This window comes from Ornithodoros turicata, chromosome 1, assembly GCF_037126465.1.
Source record: "Ornithodoros turicata isolate Travis chromosome 1, ASM3712646v1, whole genome shotgun sequence".
NCBI lineage: Eukaryota > Metazoa > Arthropoda > Arachnida > Ixodida > Argasidae > Ornithodoros > Ornithodoros turicata.
The window spans coordinates 200,901,978-200,922,109 of record NC_088201.1 but is presented as its reverse complement, the minus strand read 5'-3'; the positions used below and the strand labels follow the sequence as shown (position 1 = coordinate 200,922,109).

Genomic DNA, 20,132 nt, shown 5'->3' with positions numbered 1-20,132 from the left:
GGTAGCAGAAAGAAAACAAAACACACACAAACACGCACATTTGCTGCGTGTTACTCGAGCACACCCACAGCTTTCGACGCACTACACTCTTCAAAAACGGGTGTACTTTAACTCATTTTTTTTGCCACATATATAATACCCTTTTGGAGAGTACAATTACGCTCAAAAGGGTGTCTCCTCACTCCCTCAAGGGAGTAGCATAACACGTTTCTCCCTACTGGAGAGTAATATTACTCCCCGGCAGGGAGAAGGTGTTATGCTACTCCCTTGAGGGAGTGAGGAGACACCCTTTTGAGCGTAATTGTACTCTCCAAAAGGGTGTTATATATGTGGCAAGGAAATGAGTTAAAGTACACCCTTTTTTTAAGAGTGTAGTAGTATCTGAAGATGGCCACAAGGCCGTACCGTCAACGATATAATAGTGCAGGTGAAATCACAAACGTCAAGGATTCCTTTCAAATTAGCCGCCCATTACCAGCTAACTTTTCGAGCAAGCTTCCGAACTTCGACGAAAACAGAAGAACAATATGACACAGGACATAAAAGACTCCTCTCTGACTCCGTTCGTCCATGGTGCTATCCGTGCCTCTGTGCCTCTCCCCTCTCCTGTCTCTTTTACCCTCTGCTCTTGTCTTTCGACCAGCACTACATGACCATCTCCTCTTGAATTTGCAAGCTGGTACGCGCACTTTTACGGCGCTGAGAGCCACCTCGTCCGCGTTGAAAATAGTCGTCGTGATTTCAAATGTTTGTGAGCAATTCCTTCATGGTACAGTGCTGTTGGAACTTCATACTGAAGCCACTGAAGCTAGCTCCTACTTCAAGTTATTGTTTTTGCAATCTATGCAACATTTTGCTGCATGTACGTGAAAGCGTTTGAGCGGTTTGAGCTACAGTCGTCGGCTACCTAATCTGTCGGTTGTGGAACGTCGAAGTTTGCGCTTGATTCGGATGCTAGTTACGAATCTGAAGCCATTCCAGGGTTCGTTTACTGGATTTCAGCCGTCGAGGCATGTAGACGAATCGGATACGCTTTCGTGAGTGACAGGCATTCCCGTTCTCCTTCTTCTTCTTATTTCTTTGTTCTTTTAGCTCTGCATTCAGGCATCAGCGCTGATATGGAGATCGCAAGATGCAGTGCGGTGAGATGCTCTCCGTGCAAACGGTCTATTACATGTTTTCATGACTCCTTCACACTGACATGCAGTTGTTGCAATCTGTTTTGAAATGGTCTTTCTTGCAGGTTAAGTTAGTACGTATATAGTGGCAGGCAATCGATGGAGTCGTTGCGAGCTGGTAATGAAACTCGTTCTCGCTGACGTTGGATCAAGAATGGCAAACTGGACGGGAACCAGTCCCCAAGTCTACGAAATGACAGAAGAACACAATCGCTGTGGAGCTGACTGCTTGACGAAAAATGTTTGTCGCCGTTATTCGTTGGCCGGACATTGCGGATACGTGCCCCATGAATTTCAGCTTTGTTAATTAAGGCGTGTGTGTTGACGATAAACGGTGCACTTTCAAAGACGTGTAAGTGCTGCATCAAGTTTATGTTGTAACTGCTTACTGTTTCGTGTGGTTGCTATGACAGTTAGCCTCGCCCTCAATCGAAACGGATTTGGGGACGCTAGGCAATCTGCCACAGCCTCACTAAACTAACCTGAGACGTCATAAACTTCTTTAGTTTAGTACTAACTACTAACTTTGAATGATAGTGGATCACCTTTGGAATGACCTTTGTCTTCCCAAATTCGTTTTCGATTATGAGGTGAAGCCAACTATCAAATAGTGACGCCTAGCAAGGAATCCCTTTGTGTGATTTGAGGCTGTGTTGATACTGCTGCTAATTTGAAGAAAGCACATGAGGCGCAGTGCACAGGAATTAATTTGGACCTTACTGTTCCGAGGTCAAGTTAGGTAGCAAATTGCAGACTGATACATCAGCAAATTGCATACTGTTTACATCAGGCCCATTCTACGCCGAATGATACAAAGGTCCTACGCCCCCCCCCCCAAGTTCTTTATAGAGAAAAAAAAATACTTCACACTACAAATAGGCATTTGCCGAAGTCGAACGTTGCTGCAGTTATGACGTCTGTAAATGTATGCATTGGGGCAAGTCCGCCCTCTCGGCTTCTTCCTTCGTAATATGGTTTGCGTAATTTCTGTAAATTTTGAGCCCTCGAAACTGAAGAAATGTTAAATATTTTTCGCCAATACTTTGGCAAATGCTTATTGGTAGGACGGATTATCTGTGGTAATTTTTTTCTTTGTTTTTAAAGAGACATGTCGAGCACATACCTGCCAACTCTCCTGCATTTAGTTCAGTTTCTCGACCGTGCCCTCCAATCTCCCGGAAATTTTCCTTCAATTGCTGCGCGAACGTATTCCTCAAGAACCAGACTGCCCGTAACACGTGTTTCGTGAAATGACCATGCATGGCTGGAGGTGGCGGCAGATAGCATGTTTCCTTCTGTCAGTGTTTCTCGAAAGGACGTGCTATTGAGTGTAAGCCACCACGTGTGATCGCTGTTCCAAAAGATGTTCCCAAATTGTGACGGAGCGAAGCGCTATCGGCGTGGAAGAACGAAGATCACTGCCAATGGCTGAAATGGGTGCGGCTGCACCAAGTGCAGTGTCTTGAAATGATGAGTCTTCGCAATTGCGTTTGACCGAAACAACGATAGCGCCTCGCAGTTCCACCCGATAGTGGCTACTTATGACATAGAGGCATTGCAATAAAGCGTCAGTACTATTTCAGTGTGTCCCGTGTGTTGAGTTCGGTTCAGTTCAGTGTGTTCAGTGTGTCGACCTGCAGGCAGTCTCCTGAATTTTGAGTTTGTCAGGTATGCGACTAGGACGTTTGGGTCATTTGGCGAATGAATGACCCATATAGATTGCCTGATGTCGTTATTGCAAAGGGTTAATTTACATTAGTCGAATACTTGTCAGCTGAACATAACAACTGTTCAACTGACAAGTATTGGACTTCCCATAATAGTTTCGGTTGAAGCAGACTTGCGAAATGGCGACGCCAGCCAATTTTTAACAAGCAACATGTTTGCGAACAACGTAACGTAAACGAGCCCCCGCCGCAACTTCCGGTGTAACGAAGACTTCCGGTCCTTCTGCGACTAAGGACGCTCGGAAGCAGCCGTCATGCAGAACATTTCGCTTTCCTGATTCGAAGACGGGGGCGTACACCTTTGCGTGCCAGTTTGAATTGCCATAAAAGATATATCAATCGGCACACTGGTTGGCGCAGAAAGTGTTTGCTGCGAAACTGGGTGTCGTTTTGGCACCAAACCGGAAGATGAGCAAAAAGGCATGCATACTGTTTGCGTGCTGTACATCGTGCTTTATGCCCTACAGCCACACGGCAAACGCAATTTAATGCATTAACGGAATTGCACTTATGACGTCGATCTCTCCCTTGATTCGTTGAAAACAGGAGGCTTACACCTTTTTTGTGACAATGCAGGACATAATTGTAATAGATACGGCGTAGGCCTCCTGTTTTCAAAGAATCAAGGAAGATAATGTCCTTTAACGATAGGTAAGGTTAAGTTGCTGCCATTCCGACAGCAACGATGAGGTGGACGACGTTACGAATTGTACCTGCTTGCGCAAAAGCGGATGGAGATCGCACTAGGCCGCTTGTGTAATAACATGCTTCCTATGCAGACAGGCGAAAACTTGAATAATCAGTTTGGTGATGCATCAAAATATAACCGCATTATTGTTACACATGTGTTTATCACACATGCCCACCTCTTGCTGCAGGAAGGAACGTCACCGTATAGACATCCTAATGCTCTGATCCGCTTGCATCCGTACTGGAGGCCGTACACTGTTACAAATGGAACCTAGTCAACCACCGTTCCGAATAATATCATTCAGTGTCCCGACTTATCCAGAACAGGGGGAGGAGCTCACACTCTCGCAATGAACTTACTATGAACTACCCATTATCTCGAATGATATGGTCCTCGCTGCAAGTCTATTTAAAATGAGAAGCGTAACGCCTTTTTGTACTCTGTTATGTACAAAAAGGCCTACTCCTCCCGTTTGTAACAAATCTGAGAGAACCATGTCGTTCGGAACGGTGGTACAGGGTATTAGAGTGTGTTGTAGTGGAAACGGAACCCGCTGTGCAGAGGACGAGGAAGTTTTTTGTCACTCGGCATTAGCAGGCAACAGAGCCAACAAGAGCAAGAATATGAGCAGTGCAGTAGCAGCACCTCCAGTGCGGAAGGAGCAATGGAAAAGAAACATGGAGAACGGCGTATTCTTCCAATCCTGATACACATTAACTGTTTGAAATACAGAGGAATTCGAACAGTCTCTTTCACGCATTGTTACGTACCTTGCTGGAAGATAGGAAGCAATATAGCATACTCACTTTGTTCGGTTTCCATCGAACGTTCCGTGACCTTTGGGCCTAGAAGACAAGCAGCAAATCTTGGGTCATGGCATTGTACTAAAACAGAAACACAGTATACATGACATTCTCGGGTAAAAATAAACAAGCCCCGCCAGCAGCTTCCGATGCCACGAATACTCCCAGTCCTTCCGCAACTAACGACGCTCGGAACCAGCCACCATGCAGAATTTTCTTTCCCTTTCCTGATATATTGAAAACGGGAGGCGACGCCTTTTTGTGGCAATTTGACTTGCCACAAAAAGCCATAAACGACCTTCCCTCTCCTCAAATCAATAGCGATAACTGTATCAAGCGGCACAGCGGCTGGCGCAGAGCATGTTTGCTGTGAAACGATATGTCGTTTCGGCACCAAACTGGAAGTGGTGAAAACGATATGTATACAAGATTTTTCAATTAAATCCCCGGGCTATACAATTGGCGAACGGGCGCACCAGTCGAAGATTTCGAAGTTTCTTTTTTACAAGTATCTGTCTGATACCGCCGACCAGCTGCGCACCGTGTGAATGAGTGTTAAAATAGAAGTTCAAATGAGTTCCGCGTCTAAAGCAGGGCGTCGTTGATATTAAAATGGGTACTGCGGTTCAGTTCCGTATTTCCATATTTTTTTACATATATTTTTCATATTTTTGCCGCACCTGGTCGCGGTGAAGTGCAAAACGTCGCTCTTCCACTCCCTGATCCACCAATGAATTACGTGTTCTTGAGCTTCTTCGCAACGGGGAGTGCTGAAGAGAAAGTGGAAAGCATGTGGTATCAATGTGTACTATGTGATTAAATGTCCAAATTTCGTCCGTGCGATCATAATAGAGAGAGGGCGAATATCAGTCAGATAAGTGAGGTGACGGACTGGCGAAGCCCGTCTGACCCTGTTATATTTTCTCCGGCACTCTCCTCGTTGCGAAGCAAGCTCAAGAACACGGAAAAGGGAATGGAAATGGTGGAAAAGGGAATGTAAGAGTGTCTCTTCGCGCTTCACCGCGACCACCCGTGAAAAAATATGTAAAACGAAACAAATTAATTTCCGCAACAAGTGACCTGCTTCGGTGACAGATTTAAAATGTGTCCACCGAAGTTCCCAAAAGGGACAATCTCCATTTTAATGCCAATGGCGCCCTACATTAACAGTTATACACATGACACGTTCTCGCGTCTCAGGTTTTATCATCGTTTTACAATGTACCAGCTCGCGTGCACCCTTGCACTTCTACCTTTAACAGTTATGTTTGTCACGAAACTCATTTGGGTCTTTATTTGAATAATGAGCGCCTCCCTCTCATTCATAGTGTTCGCAGCTTGTAGATGGTATCGGACGGATACTTGTAAAAAAGAAGGTTATTCGATTGGTGCGCACGTTTGCGAATTGCTTAGCCCTGGGATATAACTGAAGCACCCTGTATACATTCTAAAAACATAGCTTCACTGTATAGCACGTTCCTAGCCAAGCATCATCTTGCATGACAACGTTCTCTTCCTTGGTTTGATGAAAACTGAAGGGGGCTGCGTACGCCCCCCAAGCAAACCGGAGGAAAGAACGATGTCACACGAGATGACCGTCGACTAGGGACGTGCTGTGTGGTGGACTTTCAGAAGGCAGTAAAATAATGGGAAAATGTCGTCTGCATATGTGCTCTGTCCCGTGCATCACCACCACCACCACCTTGCTCCAGTTGCGGAATCAAAAATTACGAAAATACGAGTAAACTGTTCTTGACAGGTGAATTCGTTGAATGATTTCGTCCACTTGGATTTCGACTTTACATTAGGTTGTCAAATATGCCGCGTCAACGTTGGTCGCACAGTCGCTTGAGACAGCCCGGAAGGATCACTCAAAATATTCATTTCGTTACGATAAAATTTACGAAAAGTTACGAATTTAGTTCGTCGTCATGGCTCTTGCAAAATCTGACCCCAAATAATTGTCCCCAAAATCTACACTCTTAAAAATGAACTTCACCGCATAGCACGCTCCTAGCCAACCATAATCTCGAATGATATCGTTATCTGTCCTGATTTGTTGAAAACGGGAGGCGTACGCCTTTTTTGTGACAATTATGAACAGCATAAGGAGCAGCGGTATTCAATGTTACGACGCCTTAAAAAGTCCATTGAGAGGTAGAATATCAGGGTGACTTCAGTGGGAAATTACTTGTTGCATCACCTTGGCTCAATGGGAAGCAAGATTTAAATCCAGTGAGTTTGTATGGGTGCTACTCAGTGTGTCGCGAATTGGACCCTATTGACTTCAACAGAGAGTGTTCAATTAATTAAATCAACAAATAAATTACTCTGTTAACACACCAGTTGTGTCCAATATAATAGTTCTTCAAAACCATCTATTGGGAATTGGAATTTCAGTGGATTTTTAATTGTGTTGGTCTGAATGATATCCAATTGAATCATTGACCTTTTCGGGAAACCTTCAATCGGACCATTTCTAGCAGGGTACAGCAATATTCGACCAGTCCCTACACTCTTAAAACTGAACTTCACCGCATTGCACGCTCCTAGCCACTCGAATGATATCGTCTATCTCTATATCGCCTATCATCTCGAATGATATCGTTATCTGCCTTGATCTGTTGAAAACGGGAGGCGTACGCCGTTTGTGTGACACTTATGCTGTTCACAATTGTCACAGAAAAGGCGTACGGCACCCGTTTTCAACAAATCAGGGCAGATAACGATATCATTCGATGAAGTTCGATGTGCGATGAAGTTAAGAGTGCACTGTTTGCCCATCTCGTAATGGAGGTGCTTTATCTGCTGCTGTTGCTTTGTATTGCGACAAACGAAGTCCGCACGGTCCTCGTTCGCCAAGCAAGTTTGTTGACAAGTCGGTCTTGTCGACTTTTTTCTGCACACAACGTGTATGTGAATGAAGGGAGGACGATACTTCATGATAGAGTTTCCCATGGCGAGGTACTGTATTCGCCTAGATAGCCGACACCAGCGGCGCTTCGGTCAGTCTGATCACGTCACGTGTTGGGTAGATTCTGGCGTTGCTGGAATTCTCGTTTCTGCGCGTTCCTTCGATAGTTGTTTCATCTGAGAATCGGATGTGATGGCTTTATACTGTTTAGTGCTATGCAGTGCAAAAATTTCGCGACTGATATGCCTTATAAGACGCGACATGGGAAAAACAAGCTACCGTCACAGTCTCGTCTGAAGCAAGCACTTTCCAAGAACCAGTCGCTGCTCAGTGCTCGTTTTCGCATTGACTGGGCGCTACGCTGCGAATGAAGCTTTTTTTTTAAGATATTGCAGCAGAGATTCTGCTTTGACCTCTTGCCGTATATTACTGACGTTGTCACAGTTACTGCTGAAGTACCGAAACCAATAAAACAATCTCAGAGGGCAAGTTTCTCTTCACCTGAAAGAAGAAACATCAGACGTGTTCTTAACGGCTTGCTTGTATTTCCTACGGATGTGTACAGCAAGTTTTCGACTTATAAGGAAGGGTGGTGTCGCACAGTGTACCATATGTTTTTAATGCGTTAGCATTATGACTCTCAAAATGGAAAAATCTTTATGTATGCATGTGTGTGTGTGCGCGTGTATCCGATGCTCAAGCCTCACCGAGGCAGCGATATAAGTGGACATGTAAAGAGGTATCAGAGGGTAAATGTAAATGGAGGTAAATGCTTTAAAATTGAAGTAGTCGATGGTAATTAAGAGTTAGAGGTAAGAGTAATTGAAGCTAATTAGAGGTAATTAAAGAAATTGAAACAAGAATGAGTGTGGCTATTGAATGCAAGATATATGTAATTAAGAGAAATATATAAGGAAAGTAAATATTGCCGAAGGTAACTACGGGTTCCAGGAGGTAATATGTGGGTGATTAAAGGGGAACAGAGAGTAACTAAAACAAGTAAACGCGATTAAATGGAATTAGACGAATTTCAAGATTACCTCATGTAAGCTGCAGTTACCTTCGAGAATTAAAGGGTAAATACAGGGTAAATGAAAGTAACTGCTGCTAATTAAAGGCTAGTTAAATGCTTTTACACACAGTAATTGAAAGTGTCGAAACGAAAGTCTAGTGTAGACCGAAGGTGTACAACCGGAAGTCAGGTTAGAGCGGAAGTGGACAACCCAAAGTCGAGTTGGACCAAAAGTGAATACCGCAAGTCAAGTAAAGACGGGAAGTGCAATACTGGAAGTTGAGTTCAGACCTGAAGTGGATACCCGGAAGTCCAGTATGGACCGGAAAGGGCGGTTAATGCTAACGTATTTCTCTCACATTTTCCGCTACATCGACTCTGAATTTTGTTATGTGAGTGTGTCCTAAGTTTTGTATGCAACTGCAGGGTGAATTTAGCAAGGGTTGCACATTTTGATCCCGTCGTAAAAATAGAAAATGACATTTTTTGCACAAGGAACAAACTTGATGGTTCTGAGAATGAAAAAATGGCTAGGAAGCAAGCGAGCTGGTGAAGATGATGCATAATGTAAAAACCCCGAGACTAGGGAACACGAAAGGACAGACACAACACGAAGTCTCAAAACTCTCAAAGTCTCTGGATGGTTCTGTGTTCAACATTACAGCCAGACTCTGGTTTTGTAAAAGGCGTTAAACCATCTAACCTGAAGTTGTTCCTAAAGAGGAGATGGATCCCCATCTGATTCGACATAGCCTTCAAATTATGTGAAAGCTTGTGGTAGTACGGAACTAGTGCAATTTTCTTGTTTTTCTCATTTTCTTCCACTAAGCGTTTCGGGCGAGCTTGAAACTGTGCAAGTAGACTGTGCTGTATTAGCTTAAACTCATATCCTGCTCTTTGTAATTTGGCGGTCTGTAGCTTGAGACCACTGAACACAAAATTCGAGCAAGATTTGGTCAAAGCACTGGTTATCAAGGAATTTATCAAACTATTTTTCACCAACTTAGAATGGCAACTCCTTCTTGGCAGAAGGGGTTTTTTACTTGATGCACCATATTCCCAGCATAACCCACCTTTGGCGTCTGTATGTATCCACCCGGCCTTCAAGCGCCTCCTCTGACCTCCCTTGACCTCCTCTGACCTCCCTCCCAACTCGTTTGTCCTCAATTCCCTATTCCCCTCTCTCTGTCTCCCCTCGCATCGTCTGCATGTTCACGAAGTCCGTTGTTATCAATTAACGTCTTGCTGGTTTTGAGCCTTCGCGTTTGTGTTTGTTTACGTGTCTTGCCCATCGCTCAGGCTTGCCTATCATGGGATCATATAATTGCATGATTTTCGTCGAGCGAATGTTCGCCTGGCCATAAAACTCAACTGGTGAAACGACATCTAGTTTGCTCTTCTAGTTGTTAATAAAAAATCTGTTGCAAATAAAAACAAGCAACTTGTATGTATGCAAGAAACAAACAATAATCATCATTAGCACAAGAATTAGAAGAAACCACCAAATGACTTTAGTGAATATTGCTTTTGGAAGGCCTCAGAATGGAAAGGTTGATTACTTTTCTAAGTTCTCGTCGAAGGTGCGTCAAGAAGGAAGCTAAAACAGTGAAAACACCCCTCTACTTCATTAATAATAAATTGGAAGATTTATTTTAAGAATGTGAGACAGTCTGGCTGCAAATGAAGACACTGTCTATGTAAACTCGTTTAACAGAAAGAAAGGAAGATGCGTCAAGAACGAAGCTAAAACAGTGAAAACACCTCTCTGCTTTATTAATAATAAATTGGAAGAATTATTTTAAGAATGTGAGACAGTCTGGCTGCAAATGAAGACACTGTCTACACTCGTTTTGCAGAAAGAAAGGAAGGTGCGTCAAGAAGGAAGCTAAAACAGTGAAAACACCCCTCTACTTCATTAATAATAAATTGGAAGATTTATTTTAAGAATGTGAGACAGTCTGGCTGCAAATGAAGACGCTGTCTATGTAAACTCGTTTAACAGAAAGAAAGGAAGGTGCGTCAAGAAGGAAGCTAAAACAGTGAAAACACCCCTCTGCTTCATTAATAATAAATTGGAAGATTTATTTTAAGAATGTGAGACAGTCTGGCTGCAAATGAAGACACTGTCTATGTAAACTCGTTTAACAGAAAGAAAGGAAGATGCGTCAAGAACGAAGCTAAAACAGTGAAAACACCTCTCTGCTTTATTAATAATAAATTGGAAGAATTATTTTAAGAATGTGAGACAGTCTGGCTGCAAATGAAGACACTGTCTACACTCGTTTTGCAGAAAGAAAGGAAGGTGCGTCAAGAAGGAAGCTAAAACAGTGAAAACACCCCTCTACTTCATTAACAATAAATTGGATTTTTTATTTTAAGAATGTGAGACAGTCTGGCTGCAAATGAAGACGCTGTCTATGTAAACTCGTTTAACAGAAAGAAAGGAAGGTACGTCAAGAAGGAAGCTAAAACAGTGAAAACACCCCTCTGCTTCATTAATAATAAATTGGAAGATTTATTTTAAGAATGTGAGACAGTCTGGCTGCAAATGAAGACACTGTCTATGTAGACTCGTTTAACAGAAAGAAAGGAAGGTGCGTCAAGAAGAAAGCTAAAACAGTGAAAACGCCCCTCTACTTCATTAATAATAAATTGGAAGATTTATTTTTAAGAATGTTAGACAGTCTAGCTGCAAATGAAGACACTGTTTATGTAAACTCGTTTAACAGAAAGAAAGAAAGGAAGGTGTGTCAAGAAGGAATCTAAAACAGTGAAAACACCCCTCTACTTCATTAATAATAAATTGGAAGATTTATTTTAAGCATGTGAGACAGTCTGGCTGCAAATGAAAACACTGTCGATGCCAACTCCTTTAACAGAAAGAAAGGAAAGTGCGCCAAGAAGGAAGCTAAAACAGTGAAAACACCCCTCTAGTTCATTAATAATAAATTGGAAGAATTATTTTAAGAATGTTAGACAGTCTGGCTGCAAATGAAGACACTGTCTATGTAAACTCGTTTAACAGAAAGAAAGGAAGGCGCGTCAAGAAGGAAGCTAAAACAGTGAAAACGCCCCTCTACTTCATTAATAATAAATTGGAAGATTTATTTTAAGAATGTTAGACAGTCTAGCTGCAAATGAAGACACTGTTTATGTAAACTCGTTTAAGAGAAATAAAGGAAAGTGCGTCAAGAAGGAAACTAAAACAGTGAAAACACCGCTCTAGTTCATGAATAATAAATTGGAAGAATTATTTTAAGAATGAAGAATTAATGATGAATGAATGAATATTTTAAGAATGGGGGTGAGACAGTCTGGCTATAAATGAAGACACTGTCTATGTACACTCGTTTAACAGAAAGAAAGGAAGGAAGGTGCATCAAGAAGGAAGCTAAAACAGTGAAATCACCTCTCTACTTCATTAACTTCTGATCCAAGTGCAGAAAGTTGATCCACACCAACAGGTATGAAAACAGATATACTACAAATATACAGTGTACAACAGTAACAACACTATAAGGAGATAATGTGTCACACAATTGGACGCAGGCAAAGTCTGATACATGCATATGTGAAACAACGAACGCCACTTATCATTATCACTTATCACTCTCTCATTTCATTGTCCGACAAAGTAAGTCCGTCCAGTGCAAGCGTCAAGATTATACATCATGAAGGCAGCTCAGAGAACTAAGGATAAATATCGGGTCACTAGTACACCTCTTGGTTCGCATTTGGGACTTTAGGAACAAGCGTCCAAAACGCGCCGCTTACCTTTGCCGTCACAGAGCTCGTGCGCCGGTTCAGAAACAAAATGCATAACCGAGCAGCTCACTGCACAAATGCAAAGATGTTCACACTTTTATACGGTAGGAGGAGTTGAAGAGCAGGAAGAACCGTGTTATTTATACCAGACTGCGTCTTAGATCCTACACGCCAAGAGACATTTCCAATTGCATATGACTACGAGACCATTATGGCTGTAGTTTCGTTTTGACAGACTGTGTGTGTAGGGGGGGGGCATATGTTTAATCACAGACTGGCAGACTGGAAAAGCTGAAGTGTCGCAGGGTAAACCAAGTGCTGTCGCAGTGTACAATCAGTTGTGCATAACTTTCCACACGTTTCGGTCTTTATTTATTGTATTATTTACTTATTATTATAATTATTATTCTTATTTTGTTTATTTTATTATTTCATTAATATGTGTATTGTATTTGAGCATAATTTATTATACACACGTTGTTCGATTAATCTCGGCAGTTTTTTTTTTTCTTTCGCTTTATATAAGCCCAGATTATCTTCACAGCCAGGAATCTAACACTATCTAGTGTACTCGCTGGAACATCCCATTTCCAGCTCCAGTTGAGCATTGAACTATCCTGGTTTTCGAAAGGAAGCTGGATGGTTTCAGAATGGAAATTCAACCTGCACTGTCCCAGCGTGGAAACTGCCTCGGCGAGCCTAGCTCCAGCCTGGCATTGCTCTTGCAGACTGATTCCACAGTTGATAGAGGCTGTTTTCTTTTTCTTTTTTTTTTCTACGCTGATGCTTAAGTTTGCGTGTGAAATGGAGCTTCTCTATTGCAAGTCGCTATGCTCGCAATGCTATGTCTCGCAGTGAATAAGCCTTCACCTTCACCTGTAGTGTTGGCATGTAGACGTATGCGCATGACACTAAATAAGCAGTTTGTGGTGACCAAGTTGCCAAGCAAGATTGAATATGAGTGATGACTACCGTTGTGAAAAACTGGTTTTTCTTTCATGTTTAAAATTTCTTTGATTGCATATGTCATTCACGTTTTAATTGTTGTTAGTAGTGCGACAATCTTGAGAGAACCATTGACGTCTTTTCTAGCATTTTCTTTTTGTTTCTGAGATAACGTAAGCTATAAGCATCAATCTTTCTTACACGATGTCATGTACCGTGTTTTTGAGATTTCCTTGTGTGGAGTATACTTACAGCTGTCACATACAAGCGTACATTATTTGTATATGTTTTGCTATATATTGGTTACATAAGTCTGTTCACCACTTGCAAACACAATATGCAAAACTATGCATGGATAGAGAGCATACTTCACTTGAGGCACTCCTGCGTATTGCTATATGCAAGCTCCTGGGGAAAAGAATATTATCTTTCACTCACGTGCAGTGCAAAGAAATATATGGATTTAAATGTAAGCAATTTAAAACTCGTCAGTTGCGTAGTTTGTGCCGATTGAAGTGTTTAGGAATTCAAACACGTTCCGAATAGAATATATTTTAAAGGGACCGAAAAGTGAATATAAACCTATCGAAACTTTATGTTCAGCGAAAAGCTTGAACCTTCAAAAGTTCAAATGTCAAAGAACTCCGCTGAAATCGCTGTAGTTTTTCTGTAATCGAATTTTCCATGATCGCATGTCCAGGGACCTAGTAGGAAACCGAGCAGTCTGTCAACAATGGCATGACCCCGCGCCATCTGTCGAGGACGCATGTAATACGCGCACTTCCGGGCGCTAATCCGGCGAAAACGAAAATGGCAGTGGGCATTTGTGACCGCTTTCTACGTCGAGAATGTCGACCCTCTTGGACATAAGTGCGCTGGAATTCCGCATTCGAGAACTGCCACTCACACAGAACTGTTGTTCGTGCGTTAGCGTGCTGGAAAGTGTGTTCTTCGCAGCAGAAGATTCCTGGTCCAGAGATTAATCGGAGTCACATTCGTCCTCAGGGGTAGCTCACCGTGCCGTGAACATGGACTGCTTTGTGAAATTTCCATGTATCAGGGAGAAGCACTTATGTAAGCCGAAACAAGCGCTGTTTTTTCGTCGTGCAGGTGTTCATGTGTGAAATGCAATCCGACGGATACTACGGTGGATACTACGGTTTTTGCTGCCGAGAGGTAGAGAATGCGTGTGAAAAGCAGACAGACGATTGCATCGGAAACTAACGAATATTCCGAAATACTGTGCTTTGACACCGAAGTACTGCCAGTGTCTTTTACATACATCCGAGAAACCGAAGAGCATGGCAACGTACACGGCAGCGCCATGTGGTCTTTACGCGCTACTTGAACGGCAAACTGGACGGAAAACCCTTATTTCTGCAGGAAATTCCGTTTTACCACCCGTTGGCGATTCACAAGGATATGGGGCTTCCGTGAAAATACAATAGAAAATACTCCACTGGATCTGCGTCATGCATGCTATTAGGGATGCTTTCCCATCAGTGCGCTGACCTGTAGAACTGTTGTCAGCACATTTTCATTTCTTGTTTGCTGCAAGTTTTTCTCATTGCTTTTTCTTTGCTGTCACAGCATATTATAATTACTAGTTTGTACCCGGAAGGTTAAGTAACCTGTGGGCATAGATGTATTTGTAGGTTATACTCATGTCTCACTTGTATATGTGAGGAGTAAGTAGGACAATTTTCATCAGTGTCATTCAGCTGAATTGTGTTCATAACCTTTTAGTATACTTCTTAGTGACCACGTTTCCAAATGTCAACTAATAATTGAACCAAGATTGGGATTTAACACTTAATTAACTCTGTTTTGCTAAACGGAGTACTTGTAACTGATTCATTATCACGTCGCCAACTAACATTTGTAAAGAAGGACTTGAGGGCTGACTTCAACTATTATTAACCCTTGATCTGGGTTCAAAGTTAACAATGCACCATTGGTGTGCATAGTACTCCAAAATGGCTAAATTATTTATTGCATAAGTTCTCTGTTACTGTACTTGAGATGTACTTTTGTAAGTACTTTTGACAGCCCTGCAAATTGAAACTGGCTTCACTGTACACTACAAATGCATCGTAACATTTAATTGAAATATAATATAAGAGCAGAAGCAATGTTTTGTCCCAATTCAAACTATATCTTTCTTTTTTATTGTCCAGGGATTTAGGAAATCGAGTAGGACTTCCTGCCCTCTGATGTTTTGACGTACTTGAATGTACAGTTGTAAAACCTACAACAAAATAAACAAGAAAAGTATAAACAGTTTCGTCTTTCCCTTTTGAATTTAACAAGCTAGTTATATTTTACCATTTGTTCACTTTTGTATTCTCTGTTGGTGAAAAGATTACAGGAAAAATGATGTTGCAGATCAAACAATGACCTGTCATCTTGATGAAGATCAGAACATTTCTTCAGGCATGCTAAGTGAGACAAAAGAAATGTACAATGAAGGTTGTATAAAAACAGCAAATCTCCATCGACGATAACTTTATATATGTGGATGTTACCACATCGTGTAGTTTCCACCCAAAAGTAGGACTAGGCAAGGTTGTTTGGTAGTTGTTGGGATGTTGATGTGCTATACCGTTAGAGCACATCAATATAGATGAGGGGCAAACACAGTAGACAGCGTAATGGCTGCAAACTTAAGTGAAGATTTATTCAACAGAATAAGAAACCGAAAACATGAGCAGAGAAAGGCAGTGCCCATGCAGTGTATGGTGAACCATATTCATTTCTGAGAAGGTAGGATCGGAAGAGCAATAAAGAGAAATGACAGTTGCGTCCGAGATAGGGGAACTCTGCAAATTTTGGGACCAATATGATGCGGTAACCTTGCATGGCTCACTGCAGCTCTGACACACATTGAACAATTCCAGTAGTTGCGGCTTCAAAGACAATGAACGTTTACTGTTTCACTGGGTATTCAAGTGTAGAGGATGCATCTCTAGAAAATTAATTAGCGTTCCTTAGTCATAAAGTCATAACTACATCTCAACAGGAACTATTCTCGTACCCTTCAAACAAGCTAGTAGTTCTCATCGGTTTCTTCTCCTCTTGTTGACGTCATACTAATGTTCTGCACCTGTCCAAAGACTAAAAAAAGAAAAAAATGTCACAAAATCTGCAACACGTAACAAATCTAGTGCTTCCATCTGTGGACTTTGCATACCTGCTTTCAGTTATTTCTGTCATGTCAACTTGAGTGCCTGGATCACACATACGAAGCAGTCTTGCGCCACTTCAACACTGGAAGGCCCCTAAAATTAAATTTGTTGATGTTGAGAAAGTTGAGTACGGGACAAGTAGGATAACATAAGTTAAATGGAATACGTCGTCGCTATATTATAACTTATACGTGTGTGACGCCTGTACATACCTAAGACGTTGTGTTGAACTCGTCACCTCGGTGAAGCAAAATCACTGGATACTGAGCATCAGTGTGCTTCGGACGTCTTCGCAATTCGCCTTCTACGGCATCTTCGTAGTCATCGGCAGCAAAATGAGCTCAGCACATACCACACGACTGCTACATCTAATAACCGAGTGCTTTGAACCACATTCGTTTTCGCGCACTCTCCTGTTGAATCTTGTGGCAGAAACGCCGGCCGCCGATGGTGAACGAACATGATTTTTGCATCCCCGAACACAAAAACCACACCACTCATATGTAGGTCTCTCGAATAATTGACACAACAACCACGAACATGTCATTCACTCTCTTCGCGCGACCAACACGACCGCCCACGACGTAAACAATAAACGTGATAACACAGACGACGTTGCAGATGGCGCGGCGGATCGTAGCTCGTAGCGGCGAAGTAGCTGAATCTGAATGCTTTATTAACGTAAAAGCTATGGAAGTGAGCGTCATTTTTAAAATAGTGTTTAGCTGTACGATAATGTGCGCCAGCTTCGTTCTCTACAAAATTAGCTCTCACGTGGTAAGGGTTGACCAATCCCTGGGAGCCCTGGACCTGAAACCCAAGTTGCTCTTTTTCGCCGTTCGCTGGCAGCACCGTCCATGTTCCGGCAATCTTCAAAATATTTTTACGTAAAAAATATGCCGAATTGAGAAGTAATGCTTTCTGTGTCTTATCAAACAACGATGTTGTGCACGACAGTGGGCAAAAATATGGGGGTTATTTTTCACTTTTCGGTCCCTTTAAATTAGAATGATTGACTTCTGTATTCAGTGCTCACCAACTTGCTCTATCCCTCGAATGTGTCTTTCATGATCTTCATCCTTTCATATATGCATGGAGCAGTCCTATCCGCACAACATGTTTGCTAACATTAACTCAATTGACGTCGGTTCAGATTGCTCCAATTGGAAATCATTGTTTCTCATTGGCACCCAGTGAACTAATTACTTGATTTGGTTCTTGATTTTCTATGAATCTTCTTCACCACAACACCTGTTAGAGCGCTAAAACATGAAGCTATCTTTCCCTCAACACTACTCATTACTTCAATGAGAAATACCTGCGTTATTCACATTAAAGGTCAGATATGCCGATTTTGAAATGCCGCAGAACTGAGCGATGCTCGCGCTGTGTGTTCGTTAGCCAAGACTGAATATGTGTGCGAAATATCTTGGTCCAACTGTTCGCAGTTTTTTAGAAAACATCTTTTGTAGTTCTCAAGCCCGCCCGTCAGACCGTCGGCAAACCCTGCGCACTGGCGCACCGACGTCACTGCTCTCGGTTTATCTGGCATGAACTCTTGGCCTGGCCGCTTGGCTTCTTTCGTTTCGTCCTCTGTGCATCGTACATAAGCGAACAGCTGTTATGTTATTGCTAAGCCGGAAACAAAGCATGTGAATATTTTTTTGGCAAGGCGTCGTTTGGAAAGTGCACTTCCTTGTTCTGACCTTGCCTTTTATGCTTTTATGGGTTGGGGCGATATGATACGTGATATGCCATGGCGAAGTTGTCGAATATGCGATGGTGCTACGCTGTAAGAACAATTCATCGGAGCATTCAAGTGTTACCTATTATAAGCTGCCAAAAGACCAAGCAGTGCGAAGCTCTTGGCTGACAGTGGTGCCTGCTAATTTCCGCTGCAAGGATTTCGTCCACGAATGTTATCATAGGTTACGCGCGACTCCAGAGGCAATTTGGAATCTCGGCACGAAATCGTCTGATGAAAAACTGAGATTTTTCACACACAAAATTTGAACGTGCCACGGGGGCTCATGGCAAAACACGAGAGCAAAAAGGTAAACCGTGGTTCAGATATAAAAATAGCAACCTTCATGAATCGATTGTGCAGCTCTCCTAGTGCGCTTACTCTGATATAGCCACGAGCAACAATACAACAGTAATCTAACTTGTGAATTACCACAGGTGGACGCTGAAGGCGGAAATGAAGCAGGATGTGGCTTGCATCTGGTGCATGAAGAAACTGCTGACACGTTAGTTGCAGTCTAGCTGACACCAACAGGTATGACAATGTGATGTTATAATTTGAGTATTCACTTATGTTCCACTTTTCATGTGCGCTCGCATGCAGATATCTTGACACCACTTTTAAATCTGCCCTCAAAGTTACAACGTGCTTTCAGGGTGGAAAACAAAGGTCGCCATTTCGATTAGCTGTTATCTCCCAGTTCAAGCACTTTTGCTGTCTGGACACTGGTTCCTGTGGATGGGGTGTTACAAGCTTCACTGTCTGATATAGAAGGTATGTTACATTAGTTCAGTTAATTTGTCTTTTCCACATTTTTGGTACTGTTAGCTGGATTACTGTTGGACAAACAATCCTTTCTGACAAGCAGAAGCTGATGTCTTCTCTGATAACGTTTTAGAATTTTGCGTGTCATCACCGTTCATTGAGGAAGGTGTCTTTACTATCTGTGAATTTTTAATTGAAGAATAGCCCAGAATTCATGTTAACATTGTCTACTCTTATTAACTCACTGTCTGTGTTCCGAGAGCTAAGAAAAATGGAAACTATTTATTTGTTGCAACTTCACACTGGATGTGGTACTGGATTGACATGTAAGCTAAAATACCTGGATTCTACAATAATTGTGTTGAACTTGGTGCATTACCGTGGGCAATGCCACATTCATTACATTTTTAGTGGGTCTGGTGCACAAATACTGTGTCCATACTGCATACATACATACTGTCCGATAGGCAAAAATACCTGTGCAGTGCTGTGTACTCTTTTTACCTAAAGTCCATACTCTTACTGCAAAGTCACAGTACGTAGAACAGCAATGTGCAGGTATGCTGCGATAGAGATTCACAACAAAAAGAAGACTGTTGAGAGTATCTAAATTTTAATGAGACGAGACTTTCGTGCACAAGGCTGCTCTTGTTAATGTCTAACATGAAGTTACAAAATCCCAGAATATATAAAACATGTTGTAATGTAGAGAGCGAGGGTTGGTACAGACATAAAAATAATTATACAATCATATATAATAAAATAAAAAGGGGGTACAACTCACCCCTCAACTCACCAACTCAACTCGACAACTCAATAACTCTACTTCTTCTCTACCTTACAACATGTCTTATATATTCTGGAATATTGTAACTTGATGTTAGACCTCAAGAAGTACAGCCTTCTGTGCGAAAGTATTCTTTCTGTTGTGCACAATCATTATAAAGTAAATATGACTATCCATTTCTTGTCATTAAATGCTTTTCTTGTCTTTTTCTTTTTCTGCAGTGATGAACAACCATAAAGACACATGCCAGAAAGTGAGTCTCTTTGGGATGACAAACCCTCATCACCTCATGAGGATACAATGGTTGACGAATGGTTCATGTTCTCAAGCACATCGAAACTTCAACAAATAATTCATGAAAAAGCCAGTCAGTGCTAGCACCAGGAAATGAACGTGGACCGTCCTGCTACCAATCAGAGACGTTACATTTCAGGCACTCATTGACTTTTGGTGAATTACTTGTTGACTTTGTCCCAAGGTGGAGCTTGCCACAGCTCATTTGCCTATCTGTTAATGTTGTGGCGTGTGTTGCGTTTTTCTCTTTGTGTGTTCCAGACTCAGAACAGTTAATTTGGATCAGTTCAGGTACGTTTCATTTAGACATGGCAAACATAAA

General features: G+C 42.0%; 1 protein-coding gene across 1 annotated transcript in view; it reads right to left on the bottom strand.

Moving 5' to 3' along the window:
- The window catches only part of LOC135375397 (uncharacterized), a 504,420-nt gene that overhangs the window by 318,647 nt on the left and 165,641 nt on the right, over window positions 1-20,132 (bottom strand). Inside the window, exon 5 of the mRNA XM_064608122.1 lies at window positions 4,403-4,441. Within this exon, the coding sequence (XP_064464192.1) occupies window positions 4,403-4,441 (39 nt within the window). The remainder of the gene's footprint in view (window positions 1-4,402; window positions 4,442-20,132) is intronic.